The sequence below is a fragment of the Ochotona princeps genome, chromosome 5, assembly GCF_030435755.1.
Source record: "Ochotona princeps isolate mOchPri1 chromosome 5, mOchPri1.hap1, whole genome shotgun sequence".
Lineage (NCBI taxonomy): Eukaryota > Metazoa > Chordata > Mammalia > Lagomorpha > Ochotonidae > Ochotona > Ochotona princeps.
In genome coordinates this window covers 77,177,191-77,196,113 of record NC_080836.1, presented here as the reverse complement: position 1 = coordinate 77,196,113, position 18,923 = coordinate 77,177,191, and the positions used below count along the sequence as shown (strand labels likewise).

General features: G+C 48.2%; 1 protein-coding gene across 1 annotated transcript in view; it reads right to left on the bottom strand.

The window, feature by feature from the left end:
* Positions 1–919: 919 nt before the first annotated feature.
* Positions 920–18,923, bottom strand: part of KIAA2012 (KIAA2012 ortholog) — a 123,160-nt gene continuing 105,156 nt past the window's right edge. The window contains exons 15-20 of the mRNA XM_058664287.1: positions 10,436–10,547; positions 8,383–8,714; positions 4,919–5,127; positions 3,593–3,765; positions 2,599–2,818; positions 920–1,058 (exon numbers count right to left, since the gene is read on the bottom strand). Coding sequence (XP_058520270.1) covers positions 920–1,058; positions 2,599–2,818; positions 3,593–3,765; positions 4,919–5,127; positions 8,383–8,714; positions 10,436–10,547 — 1,185 coding nt within the window. The remainder of the gene's footprint in view (positions 1,059–2,598; positions 2,819–3,592; positions 3,766–4,918; positions 5,128–8,382; positions 8,715–10,435; positions 10,548–18,923) is intronic.

Sequence of the window (18,923 nt, the reverse complement as noted above, 5' to 3'; positions counted from 1 at the left end):
CCAACACCCCAGAACTCCACATGGTTCTCATGGGTGGCAGGAGGTCAAGTACCTGAGACATCAGCTCCCTTTCACACTAGCAGGAGGCTGGGCAGAAGTGGAGGAGCTGAGACTCAAACTGGGCACTCTACTTTGACACATGAGTGTCCCACGCAGTGTCTTAACTACTGCACCAAATGTTCACCCCTAAATGGGGAAATTGTGTGAATAGCTGATTCTTCAAGGCACAGGTAGGTACAAAAAAATTAATTTTCAGGGCTCCAGAATAATTCAATCCCATAGAACTTTGCTAATGCAAGTCTCTTATATAGTAGTTGCCAACTATGTGTGGCCATTGAGCACTAAAAGGTGGCTAGTGTGATTGAAGATGTTTAACTACATGTGACTGGTCAGGTGTCTTACTGACTAATGCAGCTACAGTCTGAGGATATGAATCTCATGAAGCAACTCTGCTCATCAAGGGATTATAAACACTTTGTTCTAAATAAACATTAAATTTTAGATTCTTAGCATGAAATGGCTTGGTTTTGCTTTATAAAGAGATTTACAATAAACGTGAATAATTGAGTAAGAATCACTTCCTCTTAGCAAATTGAAAATTACTGTTTGCCTTAAAAATGCTACCTTTAGCTCATTCAGACACATGTAAGTGAAATACTTTGCATATCCTGAGACCATCTTACTGCTTAAAGCGAATTATGAAGTCATGGGCAGTTTTAGGCACCTACTTATGTGTTTCTAAAAAAACAAAGGATTGAAGAAGTGACTGTTGAACAGTGGTACTGAAGAGGTGGTAGGACAGCAGGTTACAAGGCAGAGAACATCTTAGCTGTGGGTTGAGGTGAACCAGACTGGGCCCAGGACAGAATCTGATTATAAAGCCAGTGTGTCCCACTTACTTTTCTGTTTTCTGCTAGTGTTAAGGTCTGGGCATTTGTAGGAACTGGAAATAAGAGTAAACCCAGGGTCGAGAGATGTTGTGTGTCCACTGCAGGCCACTGGCTTCCTTCTGGAGTTCTTGATGGAAAAGAAGACGTTTCTCCAAAGCAGCTCTTTGTCTGAGGAGAGAGAACCACCCCAGTTCCCAGCATGGTTAAGCAACCTAGAAATTGTCATAAACCGGGAGTTTGGGTTTGAGTGCTCATCAGTCTGGGCCAGTGGTTCTTTGGTTTTAGTGAAGGATTGTACTCTTCATTTAGTAACTTCACAAAAGATGGGTTGATTGTCATGAGCCTTGTGAAAACCAAAAGTGTAGCTGACAGTTCTTACGGTGGTGGGCGCTCTGGCTGAGCAGCGTGGCACATCTGGACTCCTGTCACACAGGAGGCACTAAGGCCAGTTACCACCAGCTTCCATTCCTCAGTCAAATCAAGGCTTTGCCTCTGCTTTTATGTACTTGCTTTTCTGGTCAGTTTCCACTAAGGTGGCTTTTTTTTTTTTCAGTAAAAGGGAGGACTCTTGATAGCTTGCTACAGGACATGGAATGTGTAATTCTGAAATTAAGACTTTGATAATCTAGTTTGTGGTACTCAACAGCTGAGGAACAACTCAGGGTTAGTGACAAACTAGCAGAGTTGTTCTGGTAGCCTTTTCCTAGTCGCCAAATGAGTATCCTCTTAGATTCAGTTTATGTTGTGGAAAGCACATTTTAAGGGAGAACGTGTTTGTGGTGAAGGTTGGAATCCTCACTCCCCACCCCGGGCTTGCACCTTACGACCGTTCAGTTTCGATGGCTCTAAAAGGGAATGGCTGTTCCTTTGCTTTCACCGAGGAGGGCAATTTCCCAGTATAACAGTTGTAGAGGCCCTAGTGTTTAGAGGGTCAGTAGAGACCAAGCGACTGAAATTCTGTTCTGTTCTGTCCTGTGTCTTCTAACAAGGCATCCTTAGATCTAGTCTGACCTTCCTGACCACAGGTGGACATAGTTCCTGTGCCTTGATCACTTCATTCCCTGCCTTGCTGACTGATCCTCTGAACATGCTAGTGTCACTGCTTTGGACCTGTGCACTCCATTTGCTGGAGCGCTTTTGATATTTATGGGGTTAGCTCCATGTCCTTCAAGGAGTTCATTATGTAACACCTCTTCTGAGAGGTCTTGCTGTGACAAACCAGTCTAAAAATAAGTTTCTGTAACCCTATCGCATGTTTTAAATTTTCTGTGTAGTATTTTTTTATTGCTACCTGAAGAATAATGAGCATCTGTCTATGCTCGCTCCCTGAATACAGACATCATGGGAGAAGAGACGTTGTCTTGCTCACTCCGGAGTTCCCAGAAGCTAGAAGTGCTTGGCACAAGGTACACAATACTTTGAGGAACAATGGATTTGGAATTGTGGTGTCTTAAGGTCTAGTTGTGGGGTGCCGCCGGTTCTCCCTTTGGCCCTCACCCAAATCCTGTCTTGGGACTTGGCTTTTCTTATCTGGAAACCGGAAGACTGAGCTAACTGAGCTCTAAACTGCCAAGGCAAGTTCTCCACACCATGAAGGCACTTGTGATGTCTGCAGCAAACCATGCCTGTGGGGAGTGGGGAAGCTACTTGTCTAAAGGGCTGTGCCCAGGCCACTAAACCGTAAATAGGCACCCCAAGTGCCTAGTACCTGGCATGTTCCTGGGCCTGTTGCAGGGCCTCCTCCGAAGCCAGCCTTGCCACTTCCTCTTCCTGCAGCCGCCTCTGCTCAGCCTCCCGCGCAACCTGCTGCTCTGCCTCCTCTTTGCGCCGCAGGTAGTCCAGCCGTTCTTCCTCAGCCATTGCCATCAGGCGCTTCTCCTCTTCTGCCAACTGCATTTCCAGCTCCTTCTGCCTTTGCCTCTCTGCCTCTACAGAACAGACAAGGGCTGGACTTGGTAGGGGGCATCGTTGGGAAAAGGAATTTTCTGCTCCAACTGTCCAGTTTGATTCCTAGGGTTTCCTTGTGAGGAACTTAGAGATCCTCTGTGGATTACCTAGGGGAGGGCAGAGGTAATTTACTAATTTGAGTCCATCGAGCACCTGCTATGTGCCATGCACTGTGCAACTTGTAGACTTGGGGGAGAATTTTCCAGAGCCTGGTGTGTTGTGGGGACTGGTATAAAATCAGAGTCCAGAAAAACTTGGTGCTTACTCAGGTGAGCATATGAGAGAGGCAGAAGCAGGAAGTGGCTGTGGTCTTACCTGCTGAAGTTCCTGCTCTCTCCCCCAAAACCAGGCTAGAAAGAAGAACAAAAGGGAACAAAAGAAGAAAAAACAAAGGCTGGAGAGAATGCATTCTCTGGATACCTGTGCCCGTGCCCATTTGCTAGACAAGGAAGCAAGGGGCAGGGCGATGGCTCCAGTTTTGGTGGCCCCAAAGGGTGGACAGGGAGGTCTCTGCTCAGGAGGTTATGAACTTGGGAGCAGGCCTGGAGTCATCTGCTCAGGTCAGTCCTATTTTAGTCTGATCTCAAGTCACTGTGCAGTCACCCAAGTCATCACTTTGGAAGAAAACAGCATATGCATCCACAGGGCTTCACACACTAGCCCTAGGATCTAGGAGTAAAAGATGGCCCACAGAGGGATGCGGGTCCCTGTGCCCCAACAGAGGACAGAAGCAAGGGGCCCCAGCATCTTCTCACCAGCCCTCTCGGCTTCCTCCTGCTCCTTTTTCCGCTGTAGTTCCTGCAGTTTCCTCCGGAACTCTTGTTGCTGCTGTCGGGCTCTCTCCTGGGCCGCCTGCTTCTGCAGCCGCTGCTTTCTTGCCGCTGCCTCCTGCTGCTGCTGTTGCTCCTCCAGTCTCTGTTTCCTTAAGCTGAGAAAACACCCGCCTTCCCTGTGAGACAAGCATGCTAGGGAGGTGTGGCCACCTGCAGGCTCCTGCTGCAGCCAGGAGTGCAGAAAAGGGCTAGAACGTGATGAGCCAAGGACCAGATGCATGGAGGTTTCAGCAGCCAGCTCTGCGCTCTTGGGTCTCAAGTCCTCAACATTTCTTGTTCCCATTCTTTTTTTTTTTATTATTAATTATTTTGCATTATGTGACAGTTTCATAGGCTCTGGGAATCCCCCCACCCCTCCCCACGCCCCTCCCCCCTGGTGGATTCCTCCACCTTGATGTAGTATTACAGTTCAAATTCAATCAAGATTCTTTCCTTGCAAACATATACCAAGCATAGAGTCCAGCTACTTATTGTCCAGATGGGTTGAACAGTTTCTTGGGGAGACCATTTCTGGTCTGAAGTTAGAGCTGGTATAATATCATCACAGTCAATTAAGAGTCCCAGTATAACATCAACAGCAATTTGCAACATTATGGAATTGACATGGTTTTGAGTAACCAGTATGTTAAAAAAAAAAAAAAAAGCGAGTTCTTAACCACAACCTATGATTAGCTCATTGACATTTCAATTTTAGTTTATATACAGGACCGGCTGCTATATACCTTAAAATGGCTATAAGGTACCATTCAGCTGTCTCGTGTCTATTTCATTCTAGTATTTAGCCATTTGTTGTGATGAAGTATAATTTTGCTGATCTTGGCAGATTTTAGGATAATCTAGACTGGCTTGTAACTCTAACAAGACATTTGTCGACAATTAAGGTGCAGAACATTTTTTTTGGGGGGGGGGTGTGCAGGAAAATCCTCAACACCATGGTGAGGAGTGTCTTGTCCCCATTCTTAACACAGTGGAGTTTTGAAACTCATGCTCCACAGGTTGGTGGGGCCTGCATGGCGTAGCCACAGGGCAAGGGTTCAGCCAGTGTTTGCTGGATGCCTCTTCAGAGCCTCCCCATCTCCAAGAACCTCTATGGGCCAGACCCTGCATCTTATGTCTCAGGTGTTCCTGCGAGAAGAGAGGAGGGGACAAGGAGCCTGTGGTTTCTTGCACCCCTCATTAGGCCAGTGCCAACCTTCTGCTGCCTGACATGGCCATGGTCTCCCTGGGGCAGGTGCGGGGAGGACCCACCGGATCTCCTCTCTGTAGCGCTGCTGCTCCAGCTCCAGCTCCTCCTTCATCCTCTCTGCTCTCTCCAGCTCTTCCTGCTGGTGCCGCCTCTGCTCCTCCTGCTCCCTTCTCTTCCGTTCCACCTCCAGCCGCCTCTTCTCTGCCCTCTCCATTCGCAGCCTGTCCCTGGAAGCCAGCACCTGCTCCTGCTCCCTCTTAGGGAGGAGGCCCTGAGAAGACACAGTGCACTCAGCCCAAGGAACAGACATCACTCTCCTGAATTTGCTTTGGGATTTGGGGATCACAATGCACTTCTCCTGATACTGTTTTACTCGTGGGACTGTTAGCAGGGTTCCTTGAAATATGGCACGTGGGGCCAGACATCTGGACATGTAATGGAGATGCCCATGGTGGAGTACATGGGTTCAGAATGAGCTGTGGCTTTGGCTGCTATTGCAGCTTCCTCTGAATCGCAGCCCCTGGGAAGGCAGCCTAAGATGGCTCGAGTACCTGGGTCCCTGCCACCCATGTGAGAAGCCTGGATTGAATGGATGAATCTCACTTTCTGGTTTTTTTTTTTTTTTTTCAAGATTTACTGTATTTTGGGCCCAGTGCAATAGCCTAACGGTTGAAGTCCTCGCTTTGAATGTGCTGGGATCCCATATGGGTGCTAGTTTGAATCCCAGCAGCTCCACTTCCCATCCAGTTCTTTGCTTGTGGCCTGGAGAAGCAGTTGAGGAAGGCCCAAAGCCTTGGGACCCTGCCACCTGCGTGGGAGACCTGGAAGAAACTCTGGGCTCCTGGCTTCAGATTGACTCAGCTCCAGCTATTGCAGCTGCTTGGGGAGTAAACCATCAGACAGAAGATCTTTGTGTCTCCTCTTCTCTATATCTACCTTTCCAATAAAAAACAAATAAATCTTTAAAAATTTATTTTTATTGGAAAGTCAGATGTACTAAGAGGAGGAGAGACAGAGAGGAAGATCTTCTGTCCATTGGTTCGTTCCCCAAGTGACCACAGGGTCCCAAGGCTTTGTGCCATCCTGGACTGCTTTCCCAGACCACAAGCAGGGAGCTGGATGGGAAGTGGGGTCACTGAGATTAGAACCTGCACCCAAATGGGATCCTGGTGTATGCAAGGCGAGGACTTTAGCCGCTAGGCTACTGCACCAGGCTCCTGGCTCTCAGTTTTAACCTGGCATAAATTCAGCTGTTGCGGGCATCTGGGGAATAGACCAGTATAAGGCAGTTCTGACATCTCTGTGCTCGCCACATTGTCTCTTATAAGTTTAATACATTTAATCTGATACATAAAAATTAAGGAGCAAATGTTTGATGCAGCGACTGCATTCCATATGTGAGTGCCCAGGTTCAAGTCCTGCCCCTGCTTTAGATTGCAGCTTCCTGCTAATGTGCACCCTGGAGGCAGCAGGTGATGGCTGAGCTGCTAGGTGCCTGCTGCTCACACAGGAGCTGAACACTTGGCCCCTGGCTTCTAGCTTTGGCATGGGCTAGCTCAGCTGCTGTGGGCATTTGGGGAGTGAACCAGCAGACGGAAGTCCTCTGGCTGAGATATCTTGTCTTTCCAATAAATAAAACAATTTAAAAATCAGGTCATTAAAGACAATACAAGTGCTAATATTGTGTCTAGGATGCTGTAGATGCCAGAGTTTTCAACCCTTGCTGCCCTTCAGAAGTTTTTTTTTTTTCTCCTTTTTAAGAAAAAAGATTTATGGGACCAGTGTGATCACCTAAATCCTCACCTTGCAAGCACTGGGATCTTATATTGGCACCAGTTCATGTCCTGGCTGCTCCACTTCCCTTCTAGTTCCCTGCTTATGGCCTGGGAAAGTAATAGAGGATGGCTCTAAGTCTTGGAACCCAGCACCCACATGGGAGAACCAGAAGAAGCTCCTGATTCCTGGCTTCGGATCAGCTTAGCTCTGGCTGTTGTGAAAACTTGGGGAGTGAATCAGTAGATGGAACAGCTTTCTGTCTCTCCTTCTCTGTAAAATCTGCCTTTCCAACATAAATAAATAAACATTAAAAAAGAATAAAGATTTATTTAAAAAGCAGAGTTAGAGGAAGAGACAGTAAAAGGTATCTTCTATCTGTTGGTTCACGCCCCCAAATAGTTGCAATGGCCAGGGCTGGGCTGGCCAGGTGTGGTTATGACACCTGCGATTTGACAGGTGCACTATACACAGTTAACTCATGGGAGCCTAACTAGTGGCTCCGTGTTTCAAGACACTTGTTAAAAAGGCAGAGTTACATAGAGAGAAGGATCAAGTGAAATCTCCTATCTACTGGTTCACTCTCCAAATGGCAGCAACAGGCCAGGCTGGCCCAAAGCCAGGAGCTTCTTCTAGGTTCTCCCATGTGGATGCAAGGCCCAAGGCCTTGAGTCATTCTCTGCTGCTTTCCCAGACATGTTAACAGGGAACTGGATTGGAAGTGGGACTTTAAAACACTCTTTAAAATAATACCTCCAAATGCCATTCACACCTTTATTTCAGTGGAAGAAATATAGGGGCTGACACAGCCATGTGAATATCCCACATGGGCGCTGATTCGAGTCCTGGCTGCTCTGCTCCTGGTACAGCTCCCTGCTGTGCTAAGTCACCTGGAAGGCAGCAGAAGCTGGCCCCAGCCATCCGCTGAGACCTGGGTGGAGTTTCTGGCTCCTGACTTCTACCTGGTCCGGCCCTGGCTGTTGCAGTCATTTGGGGGAGTGAACCAGCAGATGACAGACACTTCTCTCTCTGTAAACTCTGCCTTTCAAATAAGCAAGTAAGCGTTTTTTAAAAATAACAAAAACAGAACAGTAGTCTATTCCAGAGACAAATAGGTTCTATTGGTCTTTCTGAGAGGACATATCTGAGTGGTGTGTTTTTTTCTGCACTGTAGGGATTTTCGGGGTAGTTTGCTTTAATTCTCAGCTTTTCTCTTCAGACCTCCACATGAGAATCCAGGCCCTGGAACAAAGCGTCTCTGGCATGGAAAAGCACCTAGTGAAGGCCAGTATTTGTACTGAAGCTGCCTTGGGTCCAGTTATGGATGCCCAAGAAGCAGCTGAGCAAAGTAGGTATTTCCACCGTCTGTGGCAGGCGAGCACTCGGAGCCCCCGGTCCAGCCCAGGACTCGGCCCCTCTTTGCTTGTGTCCTGGAGCAGTGCGCCTCTCCCAGATGGTGTGGTGCCCACTTCCTGCACTGCACGGGCTGCCTAGGCCTTCCCCGGCACTCTCAGGGCCTCCTAGAATGCATCACGGCAGTGGGGCCCTACCACCCCGTGTCCTTGGTGTCCTTGATTAGGCCTGATTGCTTTACTTGGTAGATCTGTTTACTAGAGTGCAACAGACAGAACCAGTGTTTTGCACAGCTAGTCCAGTCCCTGCAACACAATTTGAGGGCTGTCTCCTTCCCCTCTAAAGATGCCCCAGGTGAGGACAGAGCTCCCTCTGGCCCAGGTGGGAATAGCCAATCTACCTGCAATGGCTCCTCCGGGCTTCTCTCTCCTTCAGGGTCCACGTGACCAGCGACAGCTGTGGCCTGGCTGGGCGATGACCTTCCCTCGAGAGAAACTTGGGTTTCCGGAAAGTCATACTTGTGAGCAAGCCAAGGGCCGTCTAAGATGGGGCTGGCCGAGAAGCAGCCTCTGCCTGTGTCTTCTGTTCTGGTGGAGTCAGGGCCATGAGGCCCGGCTAACTCTGCCAGTTCCGGATCCCTTGCCTTCTGGGGCCTGCCCCTCTTCACACCTGCTCTTTTGGCTTTGGAAGTGAGCTCTGATTTCTTTTCAGCCTTTGAGGGCTTTGCTTTGCCTGGGGGAGAACAATTAGGGACAGAGGTATAGGGTTAGGTGAATGCCGTTTCTGTCACCCCTTATGGCAGCTGTGGAGTTTTCACCTGCAGTGACATCATCCGGGGCACACAGTCCTGAGCCCCACCTTCTCACACTGTCTCAGGGGTATCTGCAAGCACCCCATGTATTTTAAGAGTACTCTTCAGACCACAATTTGCGAAACTGCCTCAACCCCACGGGGGCCCGCTGTCCTTGGCAGCACCAATAGTAACAGTTCTGTTTCACCCTGCTCTGTGGTGAGGACAAGGCTTTTTCACAAGGAGACCAGAGGCTCAGCTGGAAGATCCAGCCTTTGGCATCTGTGGCCCTGTAACCTGGCAAAGCTGCAACCTTCCGTAGTCTAAGGGACTTCCTGCTACTTTTGTCCAGTCTTGCCCATGCTGCCCAAGCTGTGGCCTGCAAACATGTAAGTTCAGTTTACAAAGCAAATGCTGAAAACAGACCGGGGCCTGGAGGGTAGCCAGCAGTGCCCTCTCCAGCATGTGCTATAGCTGGAGGGCCTGCGGCAGCAAGCAGACAGCTCACGGCCTCAGCAGCACAGGACTCTGACTCCCTGGTGAGGTGCAGCTGAGGTGGAATTAGGGGTGGGGAGGACTGCTCAGAGCTTGTTATGTTCCTGTCGCTTCATGATGCCGTCCCTCCTCAATGCTCTGGTATGACAAACAGGCTAAACGTCCCGTATCCGAAGTGCTTGGAAAGAAAAGTTTCAGATTTTAGATTTTTTACTCTGTGTGCCTATATGATGAAATATCTTGGGCAACAGAACTCATGTCAAAAGACAAAATACAGGGGCTGGCATTGTGACAGAGGCTAAGCTTTCACCTGCAATGCTGGTATCCCATATGGGTACCAGCTCAAGAGTTCAAATCCTGGCTGCTCTGCGAGTGTACTGGGACAGGAGCACAGGATGGCCCAGGTACTTGGACCCTGCACGCATGTGGGAGACCTGGAAGAAGTTTCAGGCTCCTGGCTTTGGCCTGATCAAGCCCTGGTCATTGTGGCCATTTAGGGAGTAAACCAGTTCATGGAAGATATTGACCTTCTGTAACTCTGCCTCCCAGGGTCTGCATTAGCAGGAAGTTGGGGTCAGGGTCAGAACCAGGTATTGAGTTAGCACTGTGCTTTGCAAAGCGAGTCTGCCTTACCTGTGAAACCACTTTTTTGACCGTGATCTACATTTTGACTGTGATCTGTCCCGTGAGGCAGGTCTGGGATTTCCTATTTGCAGCATCATGTCAGTTCTCCCATTTTCAGATTCTTAGGATCCTTCACACTTCAGAGTGTGGGATTACAGGTGCTCAGTTTTTCAGGTATTAGTCCATCAAGGGAGTGGTAAGAGCATGCACCAGGAGTGCACCAGGAGTGGTGGGTTCACCACCCTGCTGTATTTGATCTATGTGTAAGTCACCCAAGCTCTTTCAGCCTCAGCTGCTGCATATGGTCGTAGTGACTCCTACTTCATGGAGGTGCTAGAAGGATTCCATGAGATCACATACGCAGTGCTCCTAATGCAGCTGGATGGCCCCAGGTCTCTAAAGCTTCCTCTAATGACATGGGGTGGACCAGGATGCTCAGATGCAGGCTGGTCTCCTGTCCCCACTCTACCCCGCTCTGGCAGCCTTCTGGATTGTTACACACACACACACACACACACACACACACACACACACACACTCTTACCCGCAGCAGCCTCGGCTCCTCTGAGAGCCTTTTTCTCCTGTTCCCCTCCTGGGGCGTGGCTCTCGTCTGCCTGGGTTCTTCTTCTGTTGACCTTGGCAGTCAGCTCCTTGCCCTGAAGGTGAGACATAAAGAAGGGAACTGTGACACATGGGTTCCAGATCCAGCAGGACACTCTTTGTGGACCTAGTTTGGGAGATTTGAAGATTCAGCATTTACAAAGTGCTGGGAGCTGGGGCTGACATGTGGTGCAGAGGGTTAGGCTGCCTGTTGTGATGCTGGGAATCCTACACGGGTGCTGGGTTGAGTCCCAGCTCCTCCACTTCTGATCCACCTGCCTGATAATGGCCTCTGAAAAGCAGCAGGAGGTAGTCCAAGTGCTTGGGCCCCTGCACCCAGGTGGTACACCTGGATGAAGCTCCTGACTCATGGCTTTGGCTGGGCCCAGCTCTGGCCTGTTGACACCATTTAAGGAGTAAACCAGCAGATGGAAAATTTCTTCTTCTAACTCAGCCTTTCAAACAAGTAAATTATCTTTAAAAACAATTCTACAAAAAAAAAATTCTAGGATTAGTTTTATGGGAGAAGAAAGAAAAAAATAAGATACTGTATGGGGAAGTTAAACTGTGACCCACAGGGGCCAGCACTATGGCCCCTGCCTGAAGTGCTGGCATCCCCAATGGGTGCTGGTTTGAGTCCAGCTGCTCCACTTCCTACCCAGCTCTCTGTTGATGCACTTGGGAAAGCAGCAGAGGATGGTTCAAAGTCCTTGGGCCTCTGCACCCATGTGGGAGACTTGAAAGATGCTCCTGGCTCCTGCCTTCAGACTGACCTAGCTCCGGCCATTGCAGCCATCTGGGAAGTGAACCAGTGGGTGGAAGATTCTCTGTCTCTCTTTTTTTCTCTGTAACTGCCTTTCCAATAAAAATAAATAAAAATCCCCCAAAATGTGTTACCTACAGAGCTGGATTAAAGTGAAGCAGTTTTTACCGTTGATAAATTGATGTTGCCACCCCTAAGGTTGAGTATTTTGATTTTAAACATTTATGTTATTTGAAAGTCAGGGAGATGCCTTTCTCTACATATACATAGAGAAAGAGAAACCAATATCTGATCTAGATATCAATCTGTCCAACCATCCATCCATCCATCCATCTTTAAAAACAATCCATCCATCAGTCCATCCATCTGTCTATCCATCCAAAAATACATATTATTCAAATATATTACATTTTATACATTATATTACATATTTATTATATATTATCCAAATTATATCTATATCCATCCAAATATAAATATTTCTCTATAGAGAAACACAGGGGAAGATGAGCTACCTGCTGGTTCACTCCCCAGGTGCCTGCACAGCTGGGGCTAGGCCAGGCTGAAGCCAGGCTCCAGGAACTCCATGTGGGTCACCCACATGATGACAGGGAACCGTGTATGTGAGCCATCACCTGCTACCACCAGGATGTGCATGAACAGGAAGCTGAATCGGGAGAGGAGCAGGGACTGAAGCCCAGGCACCCTGCTGCAGGATGCAGGCATCCCAAGCAGCAGCTTAAGCTGCTAGACCAAACTCCTGTCACCCATGTTGTAAGTCAAAGCCAGTGTTATTCACTGCTGCATCATTTACTAACTTCCACGAAACCTCAGGCAGATGGTGACAGCCATGTTAGTCTCTGCTTTCTCTCCTGCACTGAAACCACACAGATGTTCTCCTAAGAGCAGATGGCAGAGTAGGGTCATGCTACCCTCTTGGTATCTTTGTAGGGACTGGAAATGGACACCCCATTCTGCAGAAGGACATAGCAGGACAAGACCTGGAGAGCAAATCCAGGCTGGATCTGGGCCCCACCCGTGGTCACTTTGACAGAGATTTTATACAATGGTACTTCCAACAGTTCATGGGAAATGGAATGAAAATAGGAGTGTATTTTGTTGTAGAACAATTTGAAAACCCATGCACAATTTTCCAAATATGCACCTTCCATGAATTTTTGGAAGCCCTGAAAGTCTGGTATGGTGAGCAGTTTTCACAATGGCACCTGGTGGCCTGCTTGGGATCTGGGGAGGGTTTTCAGATGGGGCTCCTGGGTGTTCTCACTCACACGTCTGGGGCTGGCAGGTGCCTGCTGGCTGGACAGTCTTGGCAGAAGAGATGCATCGGCTTTGCCCAAGTGCTTTGGTGCACCAGATCTGTGTCTTGGAAGTCCTCTGGGTAGGTGGGAAGCATTGTTATCCCTGCCTCTGTGGAAAGAGCAGACCAATGGGAGTGAGTTAGAAAGACTTGGTGGAAAAGGAGGGCATGTGACCCTAACTGAGCCCTTGCTCTCTGCCAGGCCCTGCGTGGGCCATTTGACAGGATCAGCCAGCCATCTCTCTCAACAGCTGCAAAATCAGCTTTGTACTGTGGGGTTTCTCAAGGGCAGCCCTTCAAGTGCGAGATTCATTAAATGATGCAGAGTGATGTAACTGAAATGTGTTCCACCGAAAAAGGAAAGGGACCCTGAAGGAAAAAACTGTCTTAGGAACATGCAACAAATCTGTCCATTCCCTGTTGCGCTCTGAATTCTAATCTTGATCAGATTCAGCTACTGAAAGGTCACGGGCTGTTAGTTATGGAACTGTTGTCATGGCTGCTGTGCTCCGAGGGTGACTTGACTTATCCCTTTGGGTAAGAAGGCCACTGAAAACCATCTTCTGGGTCTTGCTAATGGTGGTGGCAGCAGGAGTGTGCATCTGCCAGGTGCCACGCCTGTGCCCAAGCATCTCTCCTTTCAGCTCAGTCGGTCCTATGCCCTCAGGGCCCTGCTGTGGAAACTTGAGAAATAGTTGTTGAATGAGGTAAGTGGAATTTCCTATAAATATATGAGTCTTTAAATCTTTCAATGTCACCCTATTAACCGCCCCCACTCCCCCTGATGAAGTCAGTGCTAGCAAACCTTGCTCTTCCCTAAGGAACAAGTACGCAACCAGCAAACACGACAAGCCTGGGTGTGTTGCCTTTTTTTTCTCCTTTTTAAACACTCACGCTCAGGAGTGCCCGTGTCAAGTCTGAAATTTATGCTCAATGACTATAATGACTTTTATGGAGTGTCTATGTATATATTTGTCCTCTTGGGGTTTTCCAAAATTATTTTTATTTCTTTATTATTTTGGGGGGGTTTGGGGTGTTGTTAAACACATTGTGAAAAACTACTCCATATGAAAATAAAATGGAAAAAAGACCAAACAACATAATTTCCCCAGTGGCTGTCTCAGTCATACAAGTGCCTTTCCCTCTCTGCTCCTGGAGAAAGCGAAAGCTTTGGACCCCAGTAGCAATCCTTGTTGCACTGGGAAGGTGTGGGCTGCTTCTCAAGCCACCGAGGCTCGTGGGAGGCCATGATGGGCTCTAGTTCCAGGGGGAACCAGAGAAGACCACGCCTGGTGCTGCAGCCAGAAGGCACCTAGGGCAACGAGCTCCCCGGGAGCACACAGGGCAGACACCTTAGCATCTCCTGCTGCTGCTGCTCCTCGCGTCCATCACCCAGAGCTGAATGAATGCTCAACAGAGAGCCGCAGGTTGACCTTAGGTTCCTAGACTGTTCAATAAACCTCAAAGTTACAGACAAAGCTGCTTCTGCATGTCAGAGTTGAACTCGACTCTCCACCTACCCCAGCCACACAATGCAGATCATAGTTTAATCTTTCCCATCTGTTTCTCTTAATTCTAGCTGTCCCAACATGCTGAGAATGCTCATGTGTCCCGGCGGGGGGTGGTGGTGGGAATAGAAGCTAAATTGTTCAAAGAAAAACACAGTGAAAGCAGACAAGTCCTTGGCGCTGCTGTTCCGAACACTTACGTATTTTTTACAATATCGGCCACAGGGGTATGGATGGGCCCAGCCAGGCAAGTGCTGAGAGGGTCAAGGGTCACGGCCCCAGGCTCTGTGAAAACAAAGAATAAGCTCCCTCAGCACAGTGGGGTCAGAACATCCCGGAGAAAATCAGACAGCAGGTCATCCTGCTGTCAGCACAAGGGGCGCTCAAGCGAGGATGCCGGCACAGGAAGTATACAAACTGCGGCTGGCACCTTGCAAAGTGACATTACAGTTACACCAGCACAGCCTGTAGGGGGTGCCATTGTGCTGCTGTGCGTGAAGGCAGCTGCCGGCAGCGCCCGCATCCAGGTCCTGGCTGATGCTGTGCCTGCGCGAACAGCATAGGCTGGCCCAGCATCCTCTACTACTCAGGTGTGTAGTAGACCCAGATAGAGGTGGACTGAGCCAGTGAAAAAAAGCTCGCTCGCTCTCAGCTTCTCAAGGCTGCCCTTCCCATTCCCTCCACTCCCCTTCCTGCCTCTCCTCTTCTCTCCTTTCATTATCCCATCCTTTGGGATGTTTTAGCCTTTGACAAGAAATTCCACTCCTGGGTGTTCATCATAGGAAACATTTAGAAAGAATAACAGGCTTTTTTGGGGGAACAAACTTAATGTGTCATAATTACTAATTTGGTAATAACTCACAAGAGATTTTGGAAAATAATTTATGATACAATTCTTGGCACAAAATTGTTTATAAAGATACATGGGGGGCCTGTGCAGCAGCCTAGTGGTTAAAGGTCTTGCCTTGCACGTGCTGGGATCCCATATGGGCGCCGGTTTGTGTCCCGGCAGTGCCTGTTCCCATCCAGCTCTCTGTGGCCTGGGAAAGCAGTTGAGGACTGCTTCATTAAAAAAAAAAAAAAAAAAAAATAGGGCCCGGCGGCATGGCCTCGCGGCTAAAGTCCTCGCCTTGAAAGCCCCGGGATCCCATATGGGCGCCGGTTCTAATCCTGGAAGCTCCACTTCCCATCCAGCTCCCTGCCTGTGGCCTGGGAAAGCAGTCGAGGACAGCCCAATGCAATGGGACCCTGCACCCGCGTGGGAGACCCGGAAGAGGTTCCAGGTTCCCGGCTTCGGATCGGCGCGCATCGGCCCGTTGCGGCTCACTTGGGGAGTGAATCATTGGACGGAAGATTTTCCTCTCTGTCTCTCCTCCTCTGTGTATATCTGGCTGTAATAAAATGAATAAATCTTTAAAAAAATACATTAAAAACATACATACATAGGGTAGCCATGCGATACAACGGACTAAACCACTGTTGAGGACGCAGGCATTCCACTTTGGAGCACTGGGGCCAAGTCCTGGTCCCCCTCAGAGTTGCATCTAGTTCCCTGCTCATGCACCTTGGGAGGCGGAAGATGATGGCCTAAGTGCTTGGGCTTCCGCCACCCACATGAGAGACCTGGGTGGAATTCCTAGATCCTGGCCTGGCCTGGCCCAGCGCTGGCTATTGTGGTCCTGCTGGTGAGTGAACCAGCAGGTGGAAGATAGAGTTCTCTCTGTGTCTCCCTCTTTATCATTCTGACTTTCAAATAAATCTTAAAAAAAAAAAAGATAAGCAGAGGTGGGCACTATGGCTTAGCACGTAAAGCTGCTGCCTGCTGTGCTGACATCCAGGTGTGGGCTAGCTTTAGTCCTGGCTGCTGCACTGCTGGTCCAGCTCCTTGCTATTTGGCCAGGAAAGCAGCTGAAGATGGTGCAAGTATTTGGGCCTGTGAATCTATGTGAGAGACCCAGATGAAGTTCCTGGATTCAGCCTGGGCCAGCCCTGGTCATTGCAGACATTTGGGGGAGTGAATCAACAGATGGAAGAATCAGCAGGCCCCTCTCCCTTGGTTTCTCCTTCTTTTTGTAATTCTGCCATAATATATCTAATAAATTATCTATATAAATAATCATCTATAAGTTACATATATAAAAATCTTATACATATAAGATTATTTATTTTTACTGGAAACTCAGATTTACAGAGAGGAAAGACAGATCTTCCATCTGCTGGTTCACTCCTCAAGTGTTTGCAACAGCCAGAGCTGAGCTAATCTGAAGCTGGGAGCCCAGAGCTTCTTTCAGGTCTCCCATGTGAGTGCAGAGTCCCAAGGCTTTGGGCCATCCTCTGCTGCTCTGCCAGGCCACAAGCAGGGAGCTGGATGGGATCCCAGCACATGCACGAGGATTTAACCACTAGGCTATTTCACCAGGCCTATAAATTTTCTAAAAGATAAATAAAGATATGGACTACAGAACAGTGTGTAAGAACTTTGAACTCTGGATGAATAAGGGCTGAAACAGACAAGGAGAAAGGAGACACATGTTAGAACAAGAGGAGGCTTGTGTGTAGTTAACCTTTTCTTAGAGCCTCAGTGTGGTTATAACATTGGAAAGCAAAGTGAGGTAAAGGTGAGAGTTACGGAAGCGGCCGGTATTGTGGCATAATGGGTAAAGTTGCTTCCTGTGACACATCTCATATGAGTGCTACTTGGAGTCCCGGCTGCTCCACTTCACAATTGGCTCCCTGGTGTTATGCCTGGGAAAGCAGCAGAAGTTGGCCCCAATGCTAGGGCCCCTACACCTATGTGGGAGAACCAGATAAATGGACCAGATCTGGCTATTGGAGCCTTTTGTGGAGTGAACCAGCAGATAGATCTTTCTCTGTTTCTACCCCCTGGACTCTTTCAATTTTTTTTTCTTAATTTTGGGGCTGGAGTTGCGGTCTAGGAGGCTAAGCCACTGTCTGTGCTTCTGGCATCCTATGTTAGAATTGCCAGTTTGAGTCCTGGCTGCTCTACTTTTCATCCAGCTCCCTGCTGAAGTGCCTGGGGAAAGCAGTGAAGGTGGCCCAGGTGGTTGGGGCTCTGCACCTGCATGGAGACCCTGAGGGAGTTCTGGGTACCTGGCACTGGCCTGGACCAACCCTAGCTGGTGTGGACATTTGGCAAGTTGAACCAGTGGATGGGGAATCTGTTTTTCTGGCACTCTGTCTTTCCCATAGAGAGTTCTATTTGAAGGTGACTTTCTGGAAACGACTTCTGCAGGTCACATAGTCAGCCCTCCCAGTTCACACAGTCAGCCCTCCCAGTTCCTCTAGGAGGGGACCCTCCCATTGATGCATGGCAACAGGCTGCCCTACGGTGCATGTTTCAGTTAAATAATTTTTTTTGTGACTATGAAACCTATATTTCACTGCAGAAAATTTGAAAAACATAAATAAGCATCCAAGTGAAAAAAAAAACCTCTTATGAGCAACACAAAACTATCTGTACTCTTTAAAAAAAATAAAATTTATTTATATTTACTTTTATTAGAAAGGCAGATTTACAGACAGAAGGAGAACAGAGAGAAAGATCTTCCGTCCATTGGTTCACTTCCCAAGTGGCTGCAATGACCAGAGCTGAGCTGATCCAAGCCAGGAGCCAGGAGCTTCTTCTGAGTCTCCCATATGAGTGCAGGGTCTCAAAGCTTTGGGTCGTCCTAGACTGCTTTCCCAGGCCACAAGCAGGGAGCAGGATGGGAAACGGAGTAGCCAGGACATGAACTGGTGCCTATATGGATCGTGGCATATGCAAAGCAAGGATTTAGCCACTAGGTTATCGCACTGGGCCCCTGAATTCTCATCTGTTACTGGTTGCCAGGCATAGTGGCATAACCTCTCGAGAAGACAGAGTGGCAATTTCCTAAAAAGTTAAACATGCGCATACCAGATTGTTCACCTGTTCTCCTATGTGTCTGATCCAAGAGAAATGAAAAGCACACGTTCATAGAAAGATTTGAATGCAAATGGTCAGGGCAGCTTTTAGTAATGGTAAAAAAAACAAACTTGAAACAGCCCACATATCCATCCACAGGTGACTCGGGTAAATATACAGCCCTACTGAATCTGAATAAAGGGAGTTTTGTCCAGTGGTAAAAAAGGAGAGGACTTTTGATACACTTGACAGCACAGCATAAATCACTGCAAGTCCAACTGGTTTGCGTGAGGACCGAGTATGAAGTGGGTAGGATTGAGCTGGACTATAACACCCGTTGGTCCACGAGGAAGACAGGGCTGGAAACAGAACGGACCCAGCAATCGCACTGACCAGCATGTGCATAAGCTAATTAGTGTGACGGACGGTGTTGGAGTCTGTACTAGCAAACTCACGCAAGAATCAGGTCTGGGATCATCTCAGATGAAGTTTCTTTGGAGATCCCTCCAACTGAACTGCTGATCTCAGAACCCCAACCATGAAGAGGCTGTCAGCCAGTGGATTCTGAATAGGTTTCATTGTGACTGGAACTGTGAGATTGGCAGCAATCCAGAACTGATGAACTATCAAAACTGAGCAGGACCCTCAGAGCACGCCTCCCGTTGGGGATCTGGGATGGGTGGGAGGTTGGGTGGGGCTTTTCCCTTTGTTACTCCCCTAACCCCAGATACAGGGAAAAATGATAATATTAGTGTGGAAACAATGGTATTACCCTCTTTCACCCTGTAGCCCTTGACCCTTTGTACCCTAATCAACTAAGTAAGATTACTAAAAAATAATTAAAAAAAAAGAAAAAAATTAAAACAAAAATATTTTTTAAAAAGCAAAAAAAAAAAAAAAAAACCCCAATATATATCATCCTCTGGATATTATTACCAG